General features: G+C 41.4%; 1 protein-coding gene across 19 annotated transcripts in view; it reads left to right on the top strand.

Annotated features, from left to right (window-relative positions):
* CACNA1D (calcium voltage-gated channel subunit alpha1 D) overlaps positions 1 to 20,276 on the top strand; it is a 455,958-nt gene that overhangs the window by 268,096 nt on the left and 167,586 nt on the right. For all 19 annotated transcript variants that reach the window (XM_053289171.1, XM_053289170.1, XM_053289177.1 and 16 more), the window contains 6 exons: positions 1,669 to 1,775; positions 3,275 to 3,362; positions 5,488 to 5,595; positions 8,767 to 8,819; positions 9,235 to 9,381; positions 11,359 to 11,560. In XM_053289171.1, coding sequence (XP_053145146.1) covers positions 1,669 to 1,775; positions 3,275 to 3,362; positions 5,488 to 5,595; positions 8,767 to 8,819; positions 9,235 to 9,381; positions 11,359 to 11,560 — 705 coding nt within the window. The remainder of the gene's footprint in view (positions 1 to 1,668; positions 1,776 to 3,274; positions 3,363 to 5,487; positions 5,596 to 8,766; positions 8,820 to 9,234; positions 9,382 to 11,358; positions 11,561 to 20,276) is intronic.

The following is a 20,276-nucleotide window of genomic DNA, read 5'->3' as shown; positions in this document are numbered from 1 at the left end:
TTTGACAGCTCATTTTACCCTTTTTTCTACTTCCAGTTTGTCAGAAGATGGAAAAATATTTCACTACGCATGAGCTTTCCTCCGCTTTTCTGGCATTTCTTCTTCCCTGTTCTGGCATTTCAAAAAGAAAGATCTTAAATCTTTTAAAGGAGGAGCATGTAATTTCTCATTACTTTTTCTGAACTATCTATTCATATGACTAAAATAGTAGACTGCTATTTTCTTGCAAAAAGGATTGCAAGATATTCTGCCCTTTTAAAAACATACTAAGATACATTATCTTGGGTATACATTTAAATACTCAAAGAGGCATAAACATGCTTGCTTAAATGTATTGCCCATGCATGAGTTCAGAACTGGTATTTCAATGTACAGTCTGTGTACTGATTGTAAAGAACACCCACCAGGGATATCAGAATCCTCCTACGCAGTAGTCTGGCACACCAGTATTGTTAAGCACTCTTGAGGCACAATTTATGCTGAAGTCAAGAGCCAATGCACCACTGGAAAATAAGCAGGAACATATAAAACATATGGACGCACATTTTGCAGCCTTCAAAATTGGGGACGTCTAATACAGTCACATCTGTCTCAAGTCCTGTATTGAGTCGACTGACGTGTCACGTGGACCCTCTGGTATTAAGAGAATCAGTACATAAACTTTGCATTTCCAACTGAAGATTAAACATAAACAAATCTATTCCTGTTTTATTTATATTGTGTGGTGTTTTTTTTACAATGCAATCCAGTTAACACTGCATTACAACACTAATTTGGGCTGTTTACAAGATATGCTCAGTTCAATACGGGATAGAATTTGGTTTTAAATTTCCACCTGATTATATCCAGCTTTTCAGGCGCTGTGCCCTGAAAATAAAAAAACCTAGATTTAGATTAATACAGAGCAAGGGCTTCAATTAAATCTGAAACACTTGGAATGTAAAGAACTCTTAGGTTTCTCATTACATGTTAAATTTATTTATACCAGTTGGGAGTTTTAGAATATGCTAATACCTTAGGAAAGGTTGTATTTTCTTTTTCTTCTTCTGCTGGTATCTTTCCCTGAGGGAGTGCTGGAAAATTTAGCACAATAAGAGAAAATTCTGGAATATTCTGAGCAAAAAATGTTTAGGATTGCATAGCTCTTCCTTGTTAACAGTGGTCGCTGCATTGTGGAACAGCGCAAATAAATTGTGCTCTAAACTAGAATAATAATACATAGCAAAAATCAGAACCTGGCATTTTAACTTTATGTAACCCAGAAAATACTTGATTCTGATATTGTACTTAAGAAAATACTGTAGCATTTCAGGGTTTTTTGGGGTTTTTGTTTTGTTTTGTTCCAGTGTTTTTAAATAAAGCACTGTATTTTGTAGTGATCTGAATTATATCTGAAGACATTAATGCATATTAGCACTGCATTATGTATGTATGCATTTATAAAGTATTTATGCCTTGCTCTTCCAGTGCACTAGTGCTTGGGGTTGCTCACTCCAGCAGTGATTTCTTTTTTAAATTTTAGTACTGGCTTGGGTTTGCTTGTTTGTTTTTGTATCCTGATTCGTCTAGTAAGCAATAATTTATTATTAATCATTGCAAGTGTCTTGTAAACAGCCTATACATGAATCAGCAGTGAAACAAAGAATAAAATGTGGCTTCTGTTTTTAGCTGACAGTGTTTGGAGCGTTCCTTCATAAAGGATCTTTCTGCCGGAATTACTTTAATTTGCTGGACTTGTTGGTAGTGGGTGTTTCCCTAGTGTCATTCGGCATTCAGTAAGTATTACTATATAATTTTTAAAAACTTTTTGGTGGTGGTGGTGATGTAATTCTTTGTTCTCTATAGTGACCCTATTCAGCTTCAAGACAGCGTCCCTCCAGTGGCTGTCTGTTTTGCTTTTGGTTGATTGTGAGCCTTTTGGGACAGTGAACCATCTTACTATTTTTTAATACTAAATCACTTTCAGAACTTTTTGTTGAAAAGCAGCGTATAAATTTTCTTAATAATGATAATAATAATGGAAGGCATGATGTATGGCTCTCCATCACTGGAAAGAGGTCTGGGTGTGGTTGTGCAGCCGTCCATGCATGGAGGGGAAGAACGGGGCAGGGGGAGTGGTTTTTGTGTTTCTCCTCTCCCTCCCTAAATCCTTTCCAGATGTAGAAATCGGTTCCTGAAGCTGTGCAATCTTCAGGGATGCAGACAGCTGCTTGTGCACCCAGAGCCCTTCACAGCTTTCTTTCCAGCAACAGAATGATTCATGTCATGCCAGTCAAGAATTACTATGACTACTACCATTACTACTATTAATATACCACTTTTCAACGAAAGTTCTCAAAGCAGTTTACACAGAAAAATAATAATAGGTGTTTTGCAGTATATTGTGCCATGTGCTTTGAACACATGAACAACATGTCAACATCCTTTGCTAGCACAATAACTAATCTGGAGCAAACATTCCTTAATTTGTCCAATGTTATTGTTTTATATCTTTATGCTAGTGCAATGGCATTATGCTAGTGTAATTCTAGTCTGGATATAAGCTATTTGAAAGACTTTTTTTTAAAAAAGGAGAATACTCAGCCTAACTGGGATAAACAACTCCAAGTATTGTAGTGTATCATATTTTCCCCCTTTTAATTGATAATACTTGTAGTTGTTTTGTGATTTTCTTTTGTTGGAGTTCCGACCTAGCAGAACCTGAGGGAAAGGCTTGGTTTTGTGAGAGCCATTGGCTTCTTCCTTGGTTTTCTTGGGTGTACAGGAATATTTACCTCATAGCAGGATGGTGCCAAGGAGAAGACAGATAAACCCGGAGTGGCAGCCTTGGCTCCGGGGAGGAGTAATGCTGACATGAAGAGGAGCTTCCTGTCTTATTTTTTGGGTGGATAAGAATCCTCTTCCCTGCACTCTGAGGCACCAATGGGGACGTTAGGTGGGCAGATTGGATGATTTACACCCAGGAACACTACGCCCTGGGGCAGCAGGCACATCTTTGTCTTTATGTTTATGTTTAATTATATTGAATTGTGCCCATTTCAGTTTATTTTGTTCTTTTAAGTCATTAACCATAATGCCTGTATTATATTGTGAGCTGCCTTAAGAGCCCTAAGAGAGAAAAATATAGGAAATAACTGAACATTAATACTTGTAGAAATAAATGAGGATTGTTTTAAAACTGGTGCTCTGTTCCACATGAATACTAGTTAATGTTATCATAGTGGGAGAATTACATTAATGGTAAGCTAATCCTTTGTTTTTATTTTTCATCTAGGTCAAGCGCTATCTCAGTTGTAAAGATTCTGAGAGTTTTAAGGGTCTTAAGGCCCTTAAGGGCTATAAACAGAGCAAAAGGACTTAAGGTCTTTATCTGAATTTTCTTGCAAGTTATATATTGTGTTTATAGATAAATAAATATTAGAAATATTAATTGACCTGAAGAAATCACACTTTGAAGCACCTTAGGTGCCTTTTATCCTGCTGTGTCACATTATTTTTTTAAATTGTATTGCTACCATCTACTGTATTTTAATTGTTGGTTTATTTTTATTGTTTGTTTAACTAATATAAATTTAATTCTTTGTAAGCCATATAGATATCACTATTTATTTATTATTTATTTATTGATCAAATTTGTACACCGCCCCAAACTTTCATCTCTAGGCGGTTAACAATATTAAAGGCGAGATTTAAATAATAATAATATTTATTATTATTTATTTACACAGACAGGTATTATTGACTGGTTTGTATTATCCAGACATTGAGTCCTTCCCAAGGACCTGGGATGGCTGAATTTTATTGTCAATGTTGTTGCTGTTGTTATAGATATCGTCACAGAATATAGGCTGTTCCCAGTAAAGCTGCTTTTTGTAATTGGCTGATGGTGATTTCTGTGGCCCCTATGGTGTTGAGGTGCTCTTCAAGGTCTTTTGGAACTGCACCCAGGGCGCCAGTTACCACTGGGATTATTTTGGTCTTTTTCTGCCACAGCCTTTCAATTTCAATTTGTATATCTTTGTATTTGGTGATTTTTTCTATTTCTTTTTCTTCTATTCTGCTATCCCCTGGTACTGCTATGTTGATTATTTTGACTTGTTTTTCTTTCTTCTCGACTACAGTGATATCTGGTGTATTGTGTGGCAGATGTTTGTCTGTCTGTAGTCGGAAGTCCCAGAATATTTTTACATCTTCATTTTCTTCAACTTTTTCAATTTTATGGTCCCACCAATTCTTGGTTACAGGTAGCTTGTATTTTTTGCAGATGTTCCAGTGTATCATCCCTGCTACCTTGTCATGCCTTTGTTTGTAGTTAATCTGTGCGATCTTTGTACAACAGCTGATTAGGTGGCCCACGGTTTCATCTGCTTCTTTACAAAGGCAGCACTTGCTGTTTGTGGTGGATTTTTCGACTTTTGCTCTTATTGCATTTGCTCTTAGTGACTGTTCTTGTGCAGCCAATATTAAACCCTCAGTTTCTTTCTTCAAGTTGCCATTCTTAAGCCATTGCCAGGTCTTGGTGATGTCTGATTTTCCACTTATATTGTGCAAATATTGACCATGCAGTGGCTAATTTTTCCATTTTTCTGCTCGGTTCTTGACTTGTTCTTTCTTGTAGGCCTGCTTTGTTTCATTGGTGTTAAATAGTTTTGCGTTATTGACCATTTTAAGTGCATCTTCTTCACTGTCCTTGATATATTCTTCAAGACCTCTTTTCTCCTCCTCTACTGTTTGATGGACTTGCAGCATATTATATTATATTGTTGTTGTTATTGTTATTGTTGTTATTATTATTTCAAACCAATATTTATGCTATCTAGAATAAAACTGTTTTTCATTATAATTTTGAGGTTCATATATCCTTTTGCTTTTTCTGCAACTTTCCTTTCCACACACAGAGTCTTCTTCACAGCCATCAGTCTTCATGTATCCTGCTGCATTTATGGGGGTCTCCATTCCTTTTTGTTTTTTTCATGACTCCGGGCTTCCAGTGGTGTGTTGTTTATTCATCCATAACTCCCCTGGACCTGGCCTCACTGAATCTCTGGCCCATTTCCTTCCCTTACTGAACTGTTCTTTCCTTACTGAACTATCAGGCTTTCTGTTTGTCTTTTTCCTTCACTGTTGCAGAGCAATAGAAGCATTCACAATGAGACAGCTCGGTGGGGGTGGGGGGAGTCTTTACCTTCTTTAGTAGCAAGAATTTCCACTTATGTGGGAAACTGTGTAGGGTTGCCCAATAGTAGAACCAATCCTACCAATGGTGGCATTATATTCTTTGATATTATCTTGTTTCCTATTACTTACAAATCCTGGGAATAAAATTAGGAAGGCATCACTTGGAATGCAAAATGAGATCTCTTAGCTGCTACACTTGAAAAAAAATAATGCATGCACTTCAAATAAAATTAATGGTTCATTGAGCATGATGATCAAACACCTGAATAAAATTGTACTGATCCTTCTCTTTCCTTTCCTTCCCCACAGCATGTTGTTCAGTGTGTCTTTGTTGCTATTCGAACTATTGGTAATATCATGATTGTTACAACCCTGCTCCAGTTCATGTTTGCGTGTATTGGTGTCCAGCTCTTTAAGGTAAGAAAAATTTTCCCCTGCAGAATATAGAATACCCCAATCCTGCACTGAGATCTGCTTTGGTAAATCATTCTTTGTGAGCCTTATTCACCCAGACCCAAAGGAGACATGGACACGTATACTTTTGGTGAAACTGGCCACTTTTATTAACATTTAATTGCAGTGGAGTTGTTAAGCATTCAGCTGGGATTGGCACTCAAACCCCCCAACAATGCTTCCCATTATCTTTTGCTACCCGGGCCTGCAAGGCTGTCGAACAGTAAGGTGTGGCACGTTCAGCGTGGAAACATTATCCGCGAAAACTATTTTTGTTGTTGTTGCTGTTATTACTACCATCTACAATAATGAGGTGCATTGCCATGTGTGCTCTATCAGTAACGTTGCAGAGCGGGTAATAATATTCCAACAACTAAACACTGGACAAATGTTATTTAAATGGGTCCCTTGAAGGCTTTTAAAGAAGGGGCCTAGCGATGTCCTCCTTCCCACGAAGGTGCACCATCCCATGCTTAAGGCAGACCCTGCCCACTTCCCTTCATCTGTGAACCCCAATTAATTATTCAATTAAATTTGATTGTTAAACTGCAATATATTTATATATTGACATAATAATATATTATCTTCAGATTTCAGTCCCACAACCAGTTAGTCTGCTAAAAATTTTAGTTCATTGATCCCCATATTTAACTGATTAAAGCTTGTAGCGCTGGTCTTAATGTACTGCAAATGATAAACAATTGTTGTAGCTGTCCATAATTGTGTCTACAGTTCATGAAAAATAACATGTGAGGACTGAATGGTCATGAAATTAATTTAACTAAAATCATCAGCTATGTCAGGTTCTTAGACTGAGAGAATGAAAAGAGGAAAGGAACCATTAGGGATGAAACAAGCTTATCACTAAACAAAAGGAGCAGACACGTTATCCTTCTATTCCTATCTCGATTGCTTCCTATATTCTAAACTTCTAAACCAAGACTAATTGAGATTAATCAAGAGTACAGAAACTATAAGTTAGAATTTGCTTATTGAGTACAATTTGGTTAGCATTAGGCGCTGAAGCACTAGGTACCAAAGCCAGCATGGAAAGGACTTTATTTAGCTCCCAGTTGTTCCTATAGCAACTGCCTCATACAGCAGGAAGCTAATATTCTACCATATGACTAGAGCATCAACTGGCTTTTTAAAAAAAATTGCTATAATTTAGATAAAAAACAAGTCACCTCTGTAGCTCCCATCTCATTGTCTGAAGAGCCACATTTCAAACCCCATAGAAGACCAGGTAAGGTAAAGGTAAAGTGTGCCATCTAGTCAGTAAAGTGTGCCATCCAGGCACCCACGGAGCCCTACGGTCTTCTCTGGTAGAATACAGGAGGGGTTCACCCCCACCTCCTCCAGCGCAGTATGAGATGATGCTCCCCAACACCATCCTACATCGCTACTGCCCAATATATTACCAGCGGGGATTTGAACCAGCTACTACTACAGTTCACTGGTAGCTGCAATCACTTCGGGCCATAAAAACAAAGTTGATTAAAACTAAAATATTATTTGTCCAAAAACCATGGGAAACGGTGATTATTTTATAAAGTCAGAGTTTTCCAATAATTCAAAGTCTTGCTATTCACTACAGGCCCTGTTTTCCAGAATACCTCAGCTCCAATTAGTGTACCAGGATAAGTCACTGGCTCTTCAAAGCTGGCAACAGACTTAACAGAGGCCTAACTCTTTGAAAACCTGATCATAAGCATCACAATAGGATCCCATTGGGTAATGAACGCATTGCAAAAGGGCAGCTCCAGTAAGGCAACTTATCACTAGCTGGTGTGGGGGAAATCTTTTTATTTAATATATCCAGTCACATTCAATTCAGATTACTTGCAGGGCTTTGGACTGGCATCCTTCTGCTTGATAATCAAGCATTTCCCCGCTGCGCCACTTAAGGTGACTTGAAATTTGAACCTTCTGCCCTTCCCAGAGTGGCTTCATCCCCCGATGGGAATATCTTACCCATGGTAAGATATGGTTCACCAAGGCATGGTTCACCAAGGCATGAAGAACTGGGGCACTGAAAACAGTGTGTTCTTAGGAGACTGTGTAATTTAATAATGTGCTCACTGAGATCTGTATGCAAGTGTCTCGGACTTGTGTTACAGCCCAAGCATAAACAATGGAGAATACTATTACTGCTAATTAGATGCTAGCAATATGACTAAGCTCCATTGTATGGACCAGCGGGTGCCTGAAAGAGAACTTTTGTCAAGCAACCCATGTTGAAAATAGCCGGCTTCCTGATGAGCAGAACAGAAGGGGAGGGGAGGGGACACATTTATGAAGCGGAAGCCTGCTGATCGCCGCATCAGCTGGCTTCAATCATGCCTGAAGGCCCGGAACACCCAAACCGCCCCCCAATAAACATACCTTAGGCCAGCTGCTCTGGCATACTCACCCACTCGCAGTTACAGGCAAGCAGGCTTAAAAGTCTGCCATTGCCCCCGCGCACCCCGCAGATGAACCGATCCCCGCCATGAGGTGGGGATAGGCCCAATGGGGCAGGCTGCAGCAGGCCCCAACTGCTTGCCTGCTGGCCGGGAGGCATATGGGCCATCTGCCATGGCCCCCTGCCGCCGGAGATCGGCCCGATACGCGGGCCACGATCGGCCAAATTTCCCGGCCATGATCGGAGGGAGGGCCACAATCAGCCTAAAGCTGCCCGGCAGCCCAGAGGCGCACAGGTGATCCACAGCGGCTGTGGCTGCCCGACGCTGGAGTGGGTGGGCTTAAAAGCCCAGACCCCTTCCTAAGGCCCCCGGCGCAGCCGAATTCTCCTCAGACATGGCCACGTGCTCACGGCTGGCCTGGGAGAGACAGCCGCCCACGTCCGCTCTCTGCAACTCCGAGAGTCGGACTGGGCAGGCCTTTGCGAGCAGGCCAAAGGCCTGCTCTGGCCCCACCCCCAGAGGAACGCCTGCCCTATGAAAGACAGCTCCCAGTGTCGCATGCTCCTCCATATGGGGCTGGGGCAAACGAGCCGCGCTGCCTAGAGCGGCAGCGATCGGCTGGCTTTGTGAGCCTTATTGAAGTCTTACAGAGATGTTTGAGAAATAAAGGCACAGGAATGGTTAATATTTGTGGCATAGATTCTTCCTCTATGTTTTGTTTTATGTGTAGGGGAAATTCTATCGGTGCACAGATGAAGCAAAACAAAACCCTGTGGAATGTCGGTAAGAACTTTTTTTTCTTATTTTCATAAATTAGTGCATTTGAAAAATCAATACTTTTCCAGGTTATTTTAGTCAGTTGCCACAGTATCTATTTGTTGTTGTAGTTGTTGTAATTTTATTTACGGTCATTAGACCAAACAGAGAATAAAAACTAGTAAACATATATATATATATATATATATGTGTGTGTGTGTGTGTGTGTGTGTGTGTGTGTACAATTTACAATTAGGATGATGTCCCATTATACCTCTTAAAAGCAATATAACTAAACTTAGCTAAAGGAATAGAAATTGAAGCATCTTTATCTGAGAGCAGATGTTTAACATGATTTCCATTGGATTGATCTACCAGTTTACATATTAAAGGAGCAATAAGATATTCCCTAGGGTATAAATTTTTCTTTTTTCTTTTATAGGGGCATATTTATTGTATATAAAGATGGTGATGTGGAGAGCCCAATGGTGAGAGAGAGAATATGGCAGAACAGTGATTTCAACTTTGACAACGTGCTTACTGCTATGATGGCTCTTTTTACTGTTTCGACTTTTGAGGGCTGGCCTGCGTAAGTATAACACTTATTAAGGTTTTTTCAGGGAGGTTTTGGATGGTGAGAAGTCGCTTATACTTTTTTGTAGGATTGAGACTATGGGCGTGATCCTTTTGAAACAATTAAGATCCTTGACTCATACTAAAGAGAAGTGACAACAAGCAGCATTTGATGAAATGTCCTGAAAATATTCTTAATAGTGAAGGTGACGCTGAAAATTTTCACATTTGTGACTGCCACCACTACAAATAGGATGAAACCATTTACTAGTTCTTCATATTTCTAGTGGCTAATGCAGACAAAGTGCCACCACACGCTATACTACAATACAAATAATGCTAGTTGTTATCATTTGTTATAGTGCATCTTCCTTGCCTCAGACAGATGCATTCTGCTCTTGACTGTAAATCTACTCCAGTCTAGAAGCATGCTCTTTGTAATATACCATAAAAGGCCCATTCTTTCACTGGCTAAATACCACATATGTTTTTCCTTTTGTACACAAACATTCAACTATTCTCTGAGTCTTTTATCTTATTTGTTCAGCTTTTGCCCATTGGTTTCCCCCCCATTTCCTGCCATCTTGTTTTCTGTCTTTTCATGGAAGCCATGTCCCACCTGTAGCTTACCCGCCCTCCTGGACTTCAGACTCCTTTGCTGTAGTGTTGACTAGGTCTTGGGACAGGTGTGCAGGTTGCCAAATGCACTAGGATCACGTAACACATGGCGTGCTTACATTTGATTAACACTGTTTAAAAGTGATCATGTTCTATATAGCATTTTCTCTACAGTCACAAGTGCTAAAAAATATAGTTTGCAATGATAGCTCTAAAAAATATAGTTTGCAATGATGTTTCACTAAAACATCATCTTCTACAAAATTTCAGTCACATGGAGTGACCAAGAAGGCCAACTACTATTCTTAATATGTTTTATGTCTCTATGTAATATCATTTTGTTGTTTCTTTAGTTAATCCAGTTCCCTTTGTTGTCTGGGGTTGGGAAAAGCAATGAAAAGGGCTCTGGAGCTTTTTTACCTGTATATCCAGGCCATGTTGCAAAAAAATATGTGTACCATTTGCAATTCACATACTTTCTTGTGTTTATCAAATGCAAGTGACTAATATATGTCTTTGGGTTTAAAAAAAAAAAAGTAGTACCCCCAAATCTTCATGAACTATAAATATAAAATTATATCACCAAATAGTTGATATCCTCACTAATATTCTGTAAGCACTGCACCTTCCAACACCTCCACTATGTTTAGTAATCCAGAATGCTACTACACCAGGAAGGGGGCAGGGTTGGGGATTTTCACCAATCTTTTCTTTTCCCAGAAGTGTTTAACACCCATATATGTCCCTGAGGGTTGCACAGCCCTCTGGGATACTTTTTCACATATTAAAGAGCACTTCCAGGTGAAGGAGAGATTGGAAAAATCCTCTCCTCCTCCTCACCCCCAGCCTATGCGGCAGCACTCCTGATTACTAACCATTAATGAGAATGTTGGCTACTGTTTTTACATTTTCCTATCTCATAACCCAATTTATAGAATTATCATAGGTATATTTTAAATTTCTAATATATGTTTAAGATGTCAAATGTTACAGACTTGTCTGCTTTTGAAATATTGTTTTTGTTCATTTTTAAGAACTAAAATTGAAGCCCTATTTCTTGAAAACAGACGAATTCATTTCAGTTATTTCATGTTCTGCTCTAGAATTGTGCATTTCATGACTTTTATTTTTTTCCCTCCAGGAATATCACTGAAAATTCCTAATTTAACATTATTTAAACAAAATGTACTTTCTGGAACATAATCCCCCCTCCCCCAGCTTTAAATTAAAAGAGTGGAATGCAAATATTCTGATGTCTTGCTTCATAGTTCTCATCTGCTTGTTGTAATTGTAATTAGGAATTCATTGCTTCAATTTGTCTTCATTGCTTCACCTCTAAAATGATCTTCTTTCTCATTTTTTTTACAATATGCAGGCTTCTATATAAAGCTATAGATTCAAATGGAGAGAATATAGGGCCAATCTACAATTACAGAGTGGAGATCTCTATTTTCTTCATCATCTACATCATCATTATTGCTTTCTTCATGATGAATATATTTGTTGGTTTCGTCATTGTTACATTTCAAGAACAGGGAGAACAAGAATACAAAAACTGTGAACTGGACAAAAATCAGGTAATAAACAAAGCTTTTAAAAATATTTGTTGTATGAAAACAGATTCTGTTTCAGAAGAGGTCACTCTTTTAACTTTAACTCTATTTTATTCAGCAAGTGTAGAGTGGATTATAGAGTGGGCAGACTCCCATCACCTAGAAATGTGCACAAATTGGTTTTTGCTATTCAATTCAAGCTTGAATCGAATCGCAAATACTAAAATTGATTTGTTGAACCAGCTGGCCACTGTGAACCAGCTAAATGTCTTCAGCCACATTTTGACTGAGTGACTACACCTTGCAATGCAGATTGCAGAGTAGACCAGAGCAGTGAGTGAAGCACAAGTTACTCTCAAGGCCAGACATTGAGCTCATCTCAGCAATCACCAATAAATATTAAACCGAGGGCTGCCACTGTCCATTTCTCACCACAACACCATCTCACAAACAGACCAAATCACAGCTCAAAGAAGATAGGCAGGCACCCAAGTTCTGCCTTTGCCAATCTGAGATCAAGCAAAACCAGAGACTTATAGCAGCAACCAAAAGCACAGCAAGCATATTATACTTTAGGGGTGTGCAGTAACCAAAAATAGCTGTTTGGCTTGAATTCGAGCCAAACTGAATGCTGCTGAACTGGTTTGATTGAAGCGACTGGTGGTCTGCTTGACTGAACTGGTTCAGCAGATGTACAGAGGCCAGAACCATTCCACCGCTGTGTAAGTGGTTTCCTAAAGAAGGCACTTCAGGCCGCACCAGGGAGGGTGAGTGGTGGTGCCAGCATCTGTGCCAGCTGAGTAAGCAACGTACTACCTCTCTCGCTGCCACCTGTTCACTGCCAAACCAGTTCACCTGAAATGGGCCTGGTTCAGTTTGATGGTGGACCAAACCACCCCCAGTTCAGTCCACAATCAAACCACTGATAGTGCCCCTGATCGAGGCGAATCAGTTTGGCAGTTTGTGCACACCCCTATTATACTTAGTTACTCTGCGCTGAAAATCAAAACCAAACCTTCCTTCCTTCTGTCTTGCCTGCCACAGAGAGACAGAAGGACAGAACAATCATGAAAAAAGCCTCTGGACTCTTACCATGAGAAGTCTTCTTTCTTCTGTTTTTCTCCAGCATAAGCATACATCCTTGCCTATCTGCGTCTGGATAACACCATGGCTTCAGATTGGTGCTGGGCATCGACACATGGGTCAGAGCACCAGTCCCTATCTCATCATTAGTCATGGCAGTGTTGTGTGTGCATGTCTCTCTGTGTCAGCAGCACTAACAAGCAGACTGTGACACATCTGGGGTTGGGGTTGGCCAGAGTGCAGCGAGCTGCCAGTGGTGTTGCAATGGGTGGGGGTGACCATGAGTCACTCACCTTCCATGGTCAGCTTGGGGTAGCCCAGCAGGAGGAGGTTGGCCTTCAGGAAGACCAGCTGCTCCACCATGTCAGTGTTCAAGCGTGAGCCAATTCAGGGGCATGTAAATCTAAATTTTGTAAATGATGAATAAGTGGATTGATATAAATATTAAACCAGGTTGAGGCCAATATGCAACCCTGGTGGATGCCTCTGTGGGTGGCTATAGCATTAAAGGGGAGTCTAGCATGATTGAATCTGACCCTCAAAGAGGATCCCTCGTAAAGTTTATACGTCAGGAGCTGTAAATGTTTATCAGTTGTCGAATTGTTAAACTTGGACCAGAGAGAAGTGCATGTTATCGACTCAAAAGCCACCGTAAAATCAAGAAACGTGGCATATAGTGAGTCTTTTGGATGAATCACATGGTGTAGCCGGCTGTCCAGCGATAATATGCCAAAAAGCGGGGGAATTTTTGGTCCTAACTGATTAGACCAACTGCTGCCATGATTTTAGAGAGGCTGGTTTCTTCTTCATTTTTCTTCTTTTTCAGCCTGGTCTTATAATTTCTCACCCCACCCCATTTTTATCAGATTGTGGTTGGTACTAAGTGAGGGATTATTTAAGGAAATAAGTATCTTCCTAGTTACCACACATTATCAGTCAAACCAAGTCTTAAAAGGGTGTTTATAATCAGGGGTTGAGTTATTATTGGCCTGAAGTTTAGTGACAAGGGAATCATATGCCTCCTGTACTTGATTGACAGCGTATGTGAGCTGTGAACAGTGGTCTTGAATAGCAAGTTTTACTTGAGTGCTATCTGTCGACTCAAACCAACTGGCAACAACATGACTCACCTTAACCCTAGTAGGACCAGCATCAGCTATCATGACTGACTGCAGTCATACAGTACATCCCTGAGTAAAGAACTGCTGAACAGATTACATATCAGAAATAAAGGAAGATGGTCACTATAAAGTCTAGGAAGGATCTCAAAATGTGTAATTTTAAGAGCCAGATCCTGTGAGGTTAGAATATAATTGATAGTGGAGAGTTTTTGTCTAGACCAATAAGAAAATTGGCCCAGGTAATCCTTTTCTACCACCCCATTCAGGATGATTAAACCATAACTGCTAGCCATTTGGAGAAGGCAAAAGCCTGCAAAATTGCTTGTCACATCCCTAGAAGCACAGGGGGCGGTGGGGGGAGAAGGACAGAATAATCAGAATGTGGGGAGCTGTGATACTGGGCATATAATGCATAATCGCTTAGACCCATTCTTGCAATAGGAAAGAATATGCAATAGGAAAAGAGAGAATATGCAATAGGAAAATATGCAATAGGAAAAGAGATCAAGCAGTGTTCAATGTATTTTTTAAAGTCCTTCCAGAGTTGAACACCCTATCGCTCTGAACGCTGGTTAGCAGACATATCTGGCAACCACCACCAAGGTTTGGCGATGCGTTGCCCAAAACTGGATCAGCTTCATCTCCTGGCCTGCCATCTCCTGGCCTGCAGGTACTGCAGTACACACTGCTGTAGTACCTGCAGGGCTTGGTGGGTTTCTTCCATACCCCTGGCAAGGCGCCAAGTGCAGGAGTGTGGGGACAGAAGTGGTCTATTTATGCTCTGTGTGCTACACACAGTGCTATCTATAGGGGGTATTTTAGGGGCTGCTTGGAGGCAGAGAGACAGAAGGTAATTTTGTGCCTCAGAGCCATTTTGTGCACTACAGTGCACACAAATAAGTTAGAAAATTAAATCCTCCCAAATAATGAAGCGGGCTTTATTTGGGGGTGGGGCTTTTTTCTTTAGAGGATCGAGCAACAATGGGGCAAGTTAGCCTAAAGGAATGGAAGGCAAAGGGCAGGGGATAACTGTGGCTTCTCTAACCCAAACCCACCCCTACAGTCCTGCCACTACCCACTTAATTCCCCTTTCTCCAAACTAGGCACTATTTAAGAACTCGTAAATTCTAATAACCTGACCAAGGCAGGGGCTCTGACCTTCCGGTGTCTTCAGCTGAAATCTGCCTGGAATTGCTCTTGGAGGCACTCTGGACCGAGCAGACATCGAGACTCAACAGCTGGCGGGGGGAGGAGAGGGGAGTGCCAGCAGGTGGGCACCCACCTACCCAATCAAAACAACACACCCTCCCACAAGGGAAACAGAGGGAGCCCGGCAGGCTGGGCACCACACACCAGCCTACAAAACCCAAAAATTAATCTACCAGGCAGCAGCAGAGCTGCCCCCCCCCCCCAAAAAAAAAAAGCACAGCACCCCAGTAATTAAAATCACTGTGGGCTGGCTACAAGCAATAAGAAGAAGAAATCCAAATCCAATAAAATTCCAAGCAGCATTCAGTTAAACTCTTGGAAAGGATGGCACAAAAAAAATAGGGGGAGGGGGATTACAGCACCCCAGTTATTAAAGGGGACTGACTACAAGCTGTGGTGGGTGTGGGGACACAAGGAAATAAATTCCAAGCCACACCCAGTTCAAGCCTCTGGTGCTGCTCTTTAAAAGAAGAAGAAGAAAATAAAAGTAGAGATGAAAATTAAAATGATTGAAAAAAGAGAGAGAGAGAGAGATAAACCCAGCAGACACTCTCTCTCTTTTTCTCTACTCACTGGGCCGGGCAGGCAGGCCGAATGGCCCAGAACACCAAAACCAGTCTCTGCTCTCCTTTCAGTGCTGCTGCAGTCTCCCTCTGATCCTTCTCAAAGTGATTTGCCTCACACAAAATGTCTCTGTTGCTCTGCTTCCAAGCAGCCCCTTAAATACATTTTCAAAATTCCTTCTTTTGGCCTCTCCCCCTGTTCCCTCCCCCCAGCCAATGGGGGTGCAGTTGTCCATGCCAACACTTCACTTGAATGACAACAAGCCAACCAAGAAGCAAGGAGATCTCAAGCCTGTTGCAAGCCAGTGCCAGAAAACAATCAGCAAGGGGAAAACACTGAGACAAAATGGCACCCGCAGCTCTAATAATTCTAATCAATCATGTTGAATCAAGGCTGATTTGATTCAATCTCAAATCAGGCCCTTCATTTTAGGGGCAATTCAATTTGAGGCTGAATAATTAAAATTACCCCAATTTGGTGCAAATGGATTCACGTACAAATCAAATTGTACATCTCTAGACAGAATACGGAAGGTGAAGCTTCTGTCTGCCGATGGCATAAAAACAGAGCTCCTAAGCAGGGAGAGGGGGAGGTAGGATGGGAAACGGAACAAGGAAGACAGGCCATCGCAAGATCAAGCAGTAGCCTTTCAGGAAATTGGAAGTAGATGTGCGAGGTATGTGAATGTACATTGGAAGCAGCCGCTGAGGTTGAGCTGACTGAGGCTTAGGCTCTCAATGAAGTCCAGGTTAATAAAGACCAAGCCTAGGAGGAAGATGTTCTGTGCACCCCCTGCCCTACACATTGAGGTGGAAGCAGGGTGGGCTAGGAAGCCAAGGTGTCACAGGAAAATCCTGATAAGACTAATTACTGTTTTAAGTGACCCTTTATTTGTTAATCATATTACAGGTGAAACTCGGAAAATTAGAATATCGTGCAAAAGTCCATTAATTTCAGTAATGCAAATTAAAAGGTGAAACTGATATATGAGACAGACGCATTACATGCAAAGCGAGATAAGTCAAGCCTTAATTTGTTATAATTGTGATGATCATGGCGTACAGCTCATGAAAACCCCAAATCCACAATCTCAGAAAATTAGAATATTACATGGAACCAATAAGACAAGGATTGAAGAATAGAACAATATTGGACCTCTGAAAAGTATACAGTGTACTGTGCTTGACTGGCCAGCAAACTTGCCTGACCTGACCCCATAGAGAATCTATGGGGCATTGCCAAGAGAAGGATGAGAGACATGAGACCAAACAATGCAGAATTGCTGAAGGCCGCTAATGAAGCATCCTGGTCTTCCATAATACCTCATCAGTGCCACAGGCTGATAGCATCCATGCCACGCCGCATTGAGGCAGTAATTGCTGCAAAAGGGGCCCAAACCAAGTACTGAATACATATGCATGCTTGTACTTTTCAGAGGTCCGATATTGTTGTATTCTTCAATCCTTGTCTTATTGGTTCCATGTAATATTCTAATTTTCTGAGATTGTGGATTTGGGGTTTTCATGAGCTGTACACCATGATCATCACAATTATAACAAATTAAGGCTTGACTTATCTCGCTTTACATGTAATGCGTCTGTCTCATATATCAGTTTCACCTTTTAATTTGCATTACTGAAATTAATGGACTTTTGCACGATATTCTAATTTTCCGAGTTTCACCTGTAATATGATAAACAAATAAAGTGTCACTTAAAACAGTACTGGTCTCTCAGTACTGGTCTCTCACTGGTCTCCCAGGTTGAGGCGGTGGCCAGAGGTGCTTTTTATCAGCTTTGGCTGATATGCCAGCTGCATCCATTTCTTGAGATGAACAATCTCAAAATGGTGGTACATATGCTGGTAACCTCTAGGCTGGATTACTGCAATTTGCTCTATGTGGGGCTGCCTTTGAATGTAGTCCGGAAACTACAATTGGTCCAGAATGTGGCAGCCAGGTTGGTCTCTGGTCATCTAGGAGAGACCATATTACTCCTGTGTTGAAATAACTACACTGGCTGCCGATACGTTTCTGGGCAAAATACAAGGTGCTGGTTATAACCTATAAAGCCCTTAACAGCTTAGGTCCTGGATATTTAAGAGAAATTCTTCTTCACCATGAGCCCCACGGCCTGTTAAGATCACCTGGGGAGGTTTACCTGCGGTTGCTGCCAACTCGTTTGGTGGCTACTCAGCAATGGGCCTTCTCCGTTGCTGCCCCTGTGCTCCCTGTTGAAATAAGAGCCTCCCCATCTCTGGCAACTTTTTAAAAGGCACTGAAGATACATTTATTCACCCAGGCTTTTAATTAGATTTATGGTTTTTTATTTTTAATGTTGGTTTTTAATGATTTTAATGTTTAAATGATGTTAATTGTTCCAATGTTAGTTTTGGGCAGTATAAAAATATGTCAAATTAATAAGAATAATAAAATAAAGACTGTTTCCCGCTTTGCTTAAGTGGTTGTAGGATGAAGGGAACCTATTTTCATCTTTGTTGGATCTGTCAGAGGTATTCATGGAGATCAGCAAGATCACAAATCAGAAAATAGGATTATATGCCCAGCTGGTTTTAGTGAATATATTTTCTGGGGTCAATACAGATGTGTCATCAAAAAAATTAGTGGTGTTTATGGTAACTGCTGCCAGATTAGCTATAGCCAAGCAATGGAAAAAACAAACCATATTGATGGATATGTTATATGCATCTATGGTATAAGCATCTATGGCATATCATGATGATGATGATGATGATGATGATTAAAACTTTTATACCGCCCTTCCAAAAGGCTCAGGGCGGTTTACATGAAAACACCTTAAAATCAGTTAATAATTAAAATAAAAATTATAAAACATAACAATAATTAACAATTAAAAACATCATAAAACTACAATTAAACAATCAAACAATTTAAAAACAAATTTTTAAAAAGCTGAGAAAGCCTGGCTGAAGAGATGTGTTTTCTGAAAATTGCAAGAGATGGGGAGGATCGTATCTCAGCAGGGAGTGCATTCCACAATCTCGGGGCAGCAGTTGAAAAGGCCCGTCTCTGTGTAGCCACCAAACGAGTTGGTGGCAACTGGAGACGGACCTCCTCAAGTGACCTCAGTGGCCGGTGGGGCTCATAGCGAAGAAGACGCTCTCTTAGATACCCGGGGCCTAAGCCGTTTAGGGCTTTATAAGTAATAACTAGCACTTTGTATTTTGCCCGGAAACCTACTGGCAGCCAGTGTAACTCCATCAACAAAGGAGTAATGTGGTCTCTCCGAGATGACCCAGAGACCAACCTGGCTGCCGCATTCTGGACCAACTGAAGTTTCCGGACTACGTACAAAGGAAGCCCCACGTAGAGCGCATTACAGAAGTCCAGTCTGGAGGTTACCAACAAATGTACCACTGTTTTGAGGTCACTGATCTCGAGAAACGGGCGCAGCTGGCGTATCAGCCGAAGCTGATAGAAGGCACTCCTGGCCACCGCCTCAGCCTGAGAAACCAAGGAGAGACGTTGATCCAGAAGTACTCCCAGACTGCGAACCTGTTCCTTTTGGGGAAGTGTGACCCCGTCTAGAACAGGCAGATCAAAATCGTCTCTAGAGTTCTGACCCCGCACAATAAGTACCTCCGTCTTATCTGGATTCAGCTTCAGTTTATTCTCCCTCATCCAGCCCATTACTGCTTCCAGGCAGGCATTTAGGGAGGATATGCCAACTCCTGAAGAAGTTGACATGGAGAAGTAGATCTGGGTGTCATCAGCATACTGGTAACACCCAGCTCCAAATCCCCTGATGATCTCTCCCAGCGGTTTCATGTAGATGTTAAAAAGCATTGGAGAGAGTATGGAGCCTTGAGGAACACCATACCTAAGCTCAGATTTTGAAGAGCAACAATCTCCAATCGACACCATCTGGAATCTGTCCGAGAGGTAGGAGCAGAACCACTGAAAAACAATGCCTCCCACCCCCAACCCCCTCAGACGTTCCAGAAGGATACTTGGTCGATAGTATCGAAAGCCGCCGAGAGATCCAAGAGAACCAACAGAGTCACACTTCCTCTGTCCATTGCCAATTGGAGATCATCCATCAGGCCGACCAAGGTAGTCTCCACCCCATAGCCCGCCCGAAAACCAGTTTGAAATGGGTCTAGATAATCAGTTTCCTCCAAGACTGCCTGGAGCTGAGAGGCCACCACCCTCTCAATTACCTTGCCCAACCATGGGAGATTGGAAACCGGCCTATAATTGCTCAACTCTGAGGGATCTAACGCAGGCTTCTTTAGAAGAGGTCTAATAATTGCCTCCTTAAGACAAGGAGGCATCCTGCCCTCCCTCAGAGAAGCATTTATGATTTCTACCAGGCCGCCTACAACAGCCTCCCTGCTAGATAGAACAAGCCATGTTGGACAAGGGTCAAGAGGACAAGTGGTAGGCCTCACCGCTCCAAGCAGCTTGTCCACATCCTCAGGAGTCACAAACTGAAATTGATCCAGCCGAATCATATAAGAGGGGTTGTCGGACACCTCCAGTTCAGACATCAGATTAATTGTGGAGTCTCCATCTAGGTCGGCCCGAATCCGAGAGATTTTGTCTGCGAAAAATTCATTAAACACACCACAGCGGGTGACTGATGCTTCCAAATTCTGGTTCAAGGGAGAGGGAGCAGATACTAGTCCCCTGACAACCCTGAACAACTCCGCTGGATGTGAACTCGCAGAGGCAATACGGGCAGAAAAGAACCGCTTCTTTGCCGCACGTATCGCCTGAGCAT

The sequence above is a fragment of the Hemicordylus capensis genome, chromosome 2 (genome assembly GCF_027244095.1).
Source record: "Hemicordylus capensis ecotype Gifberg chromosome 2, rHemCap1.1.pri, whole genome shotgun sequence".
NCBI classification, from domain to species: domain Eukaryota; kingdom Metazoa; phylum Chordata; class Lepidosauria; order Squamata; family Cordylidae; genus Hemicordylus; species Hemicordylus capensis.
This window is presented reverse-complemented; position numbering and strand designations above follow the sequence as displayed.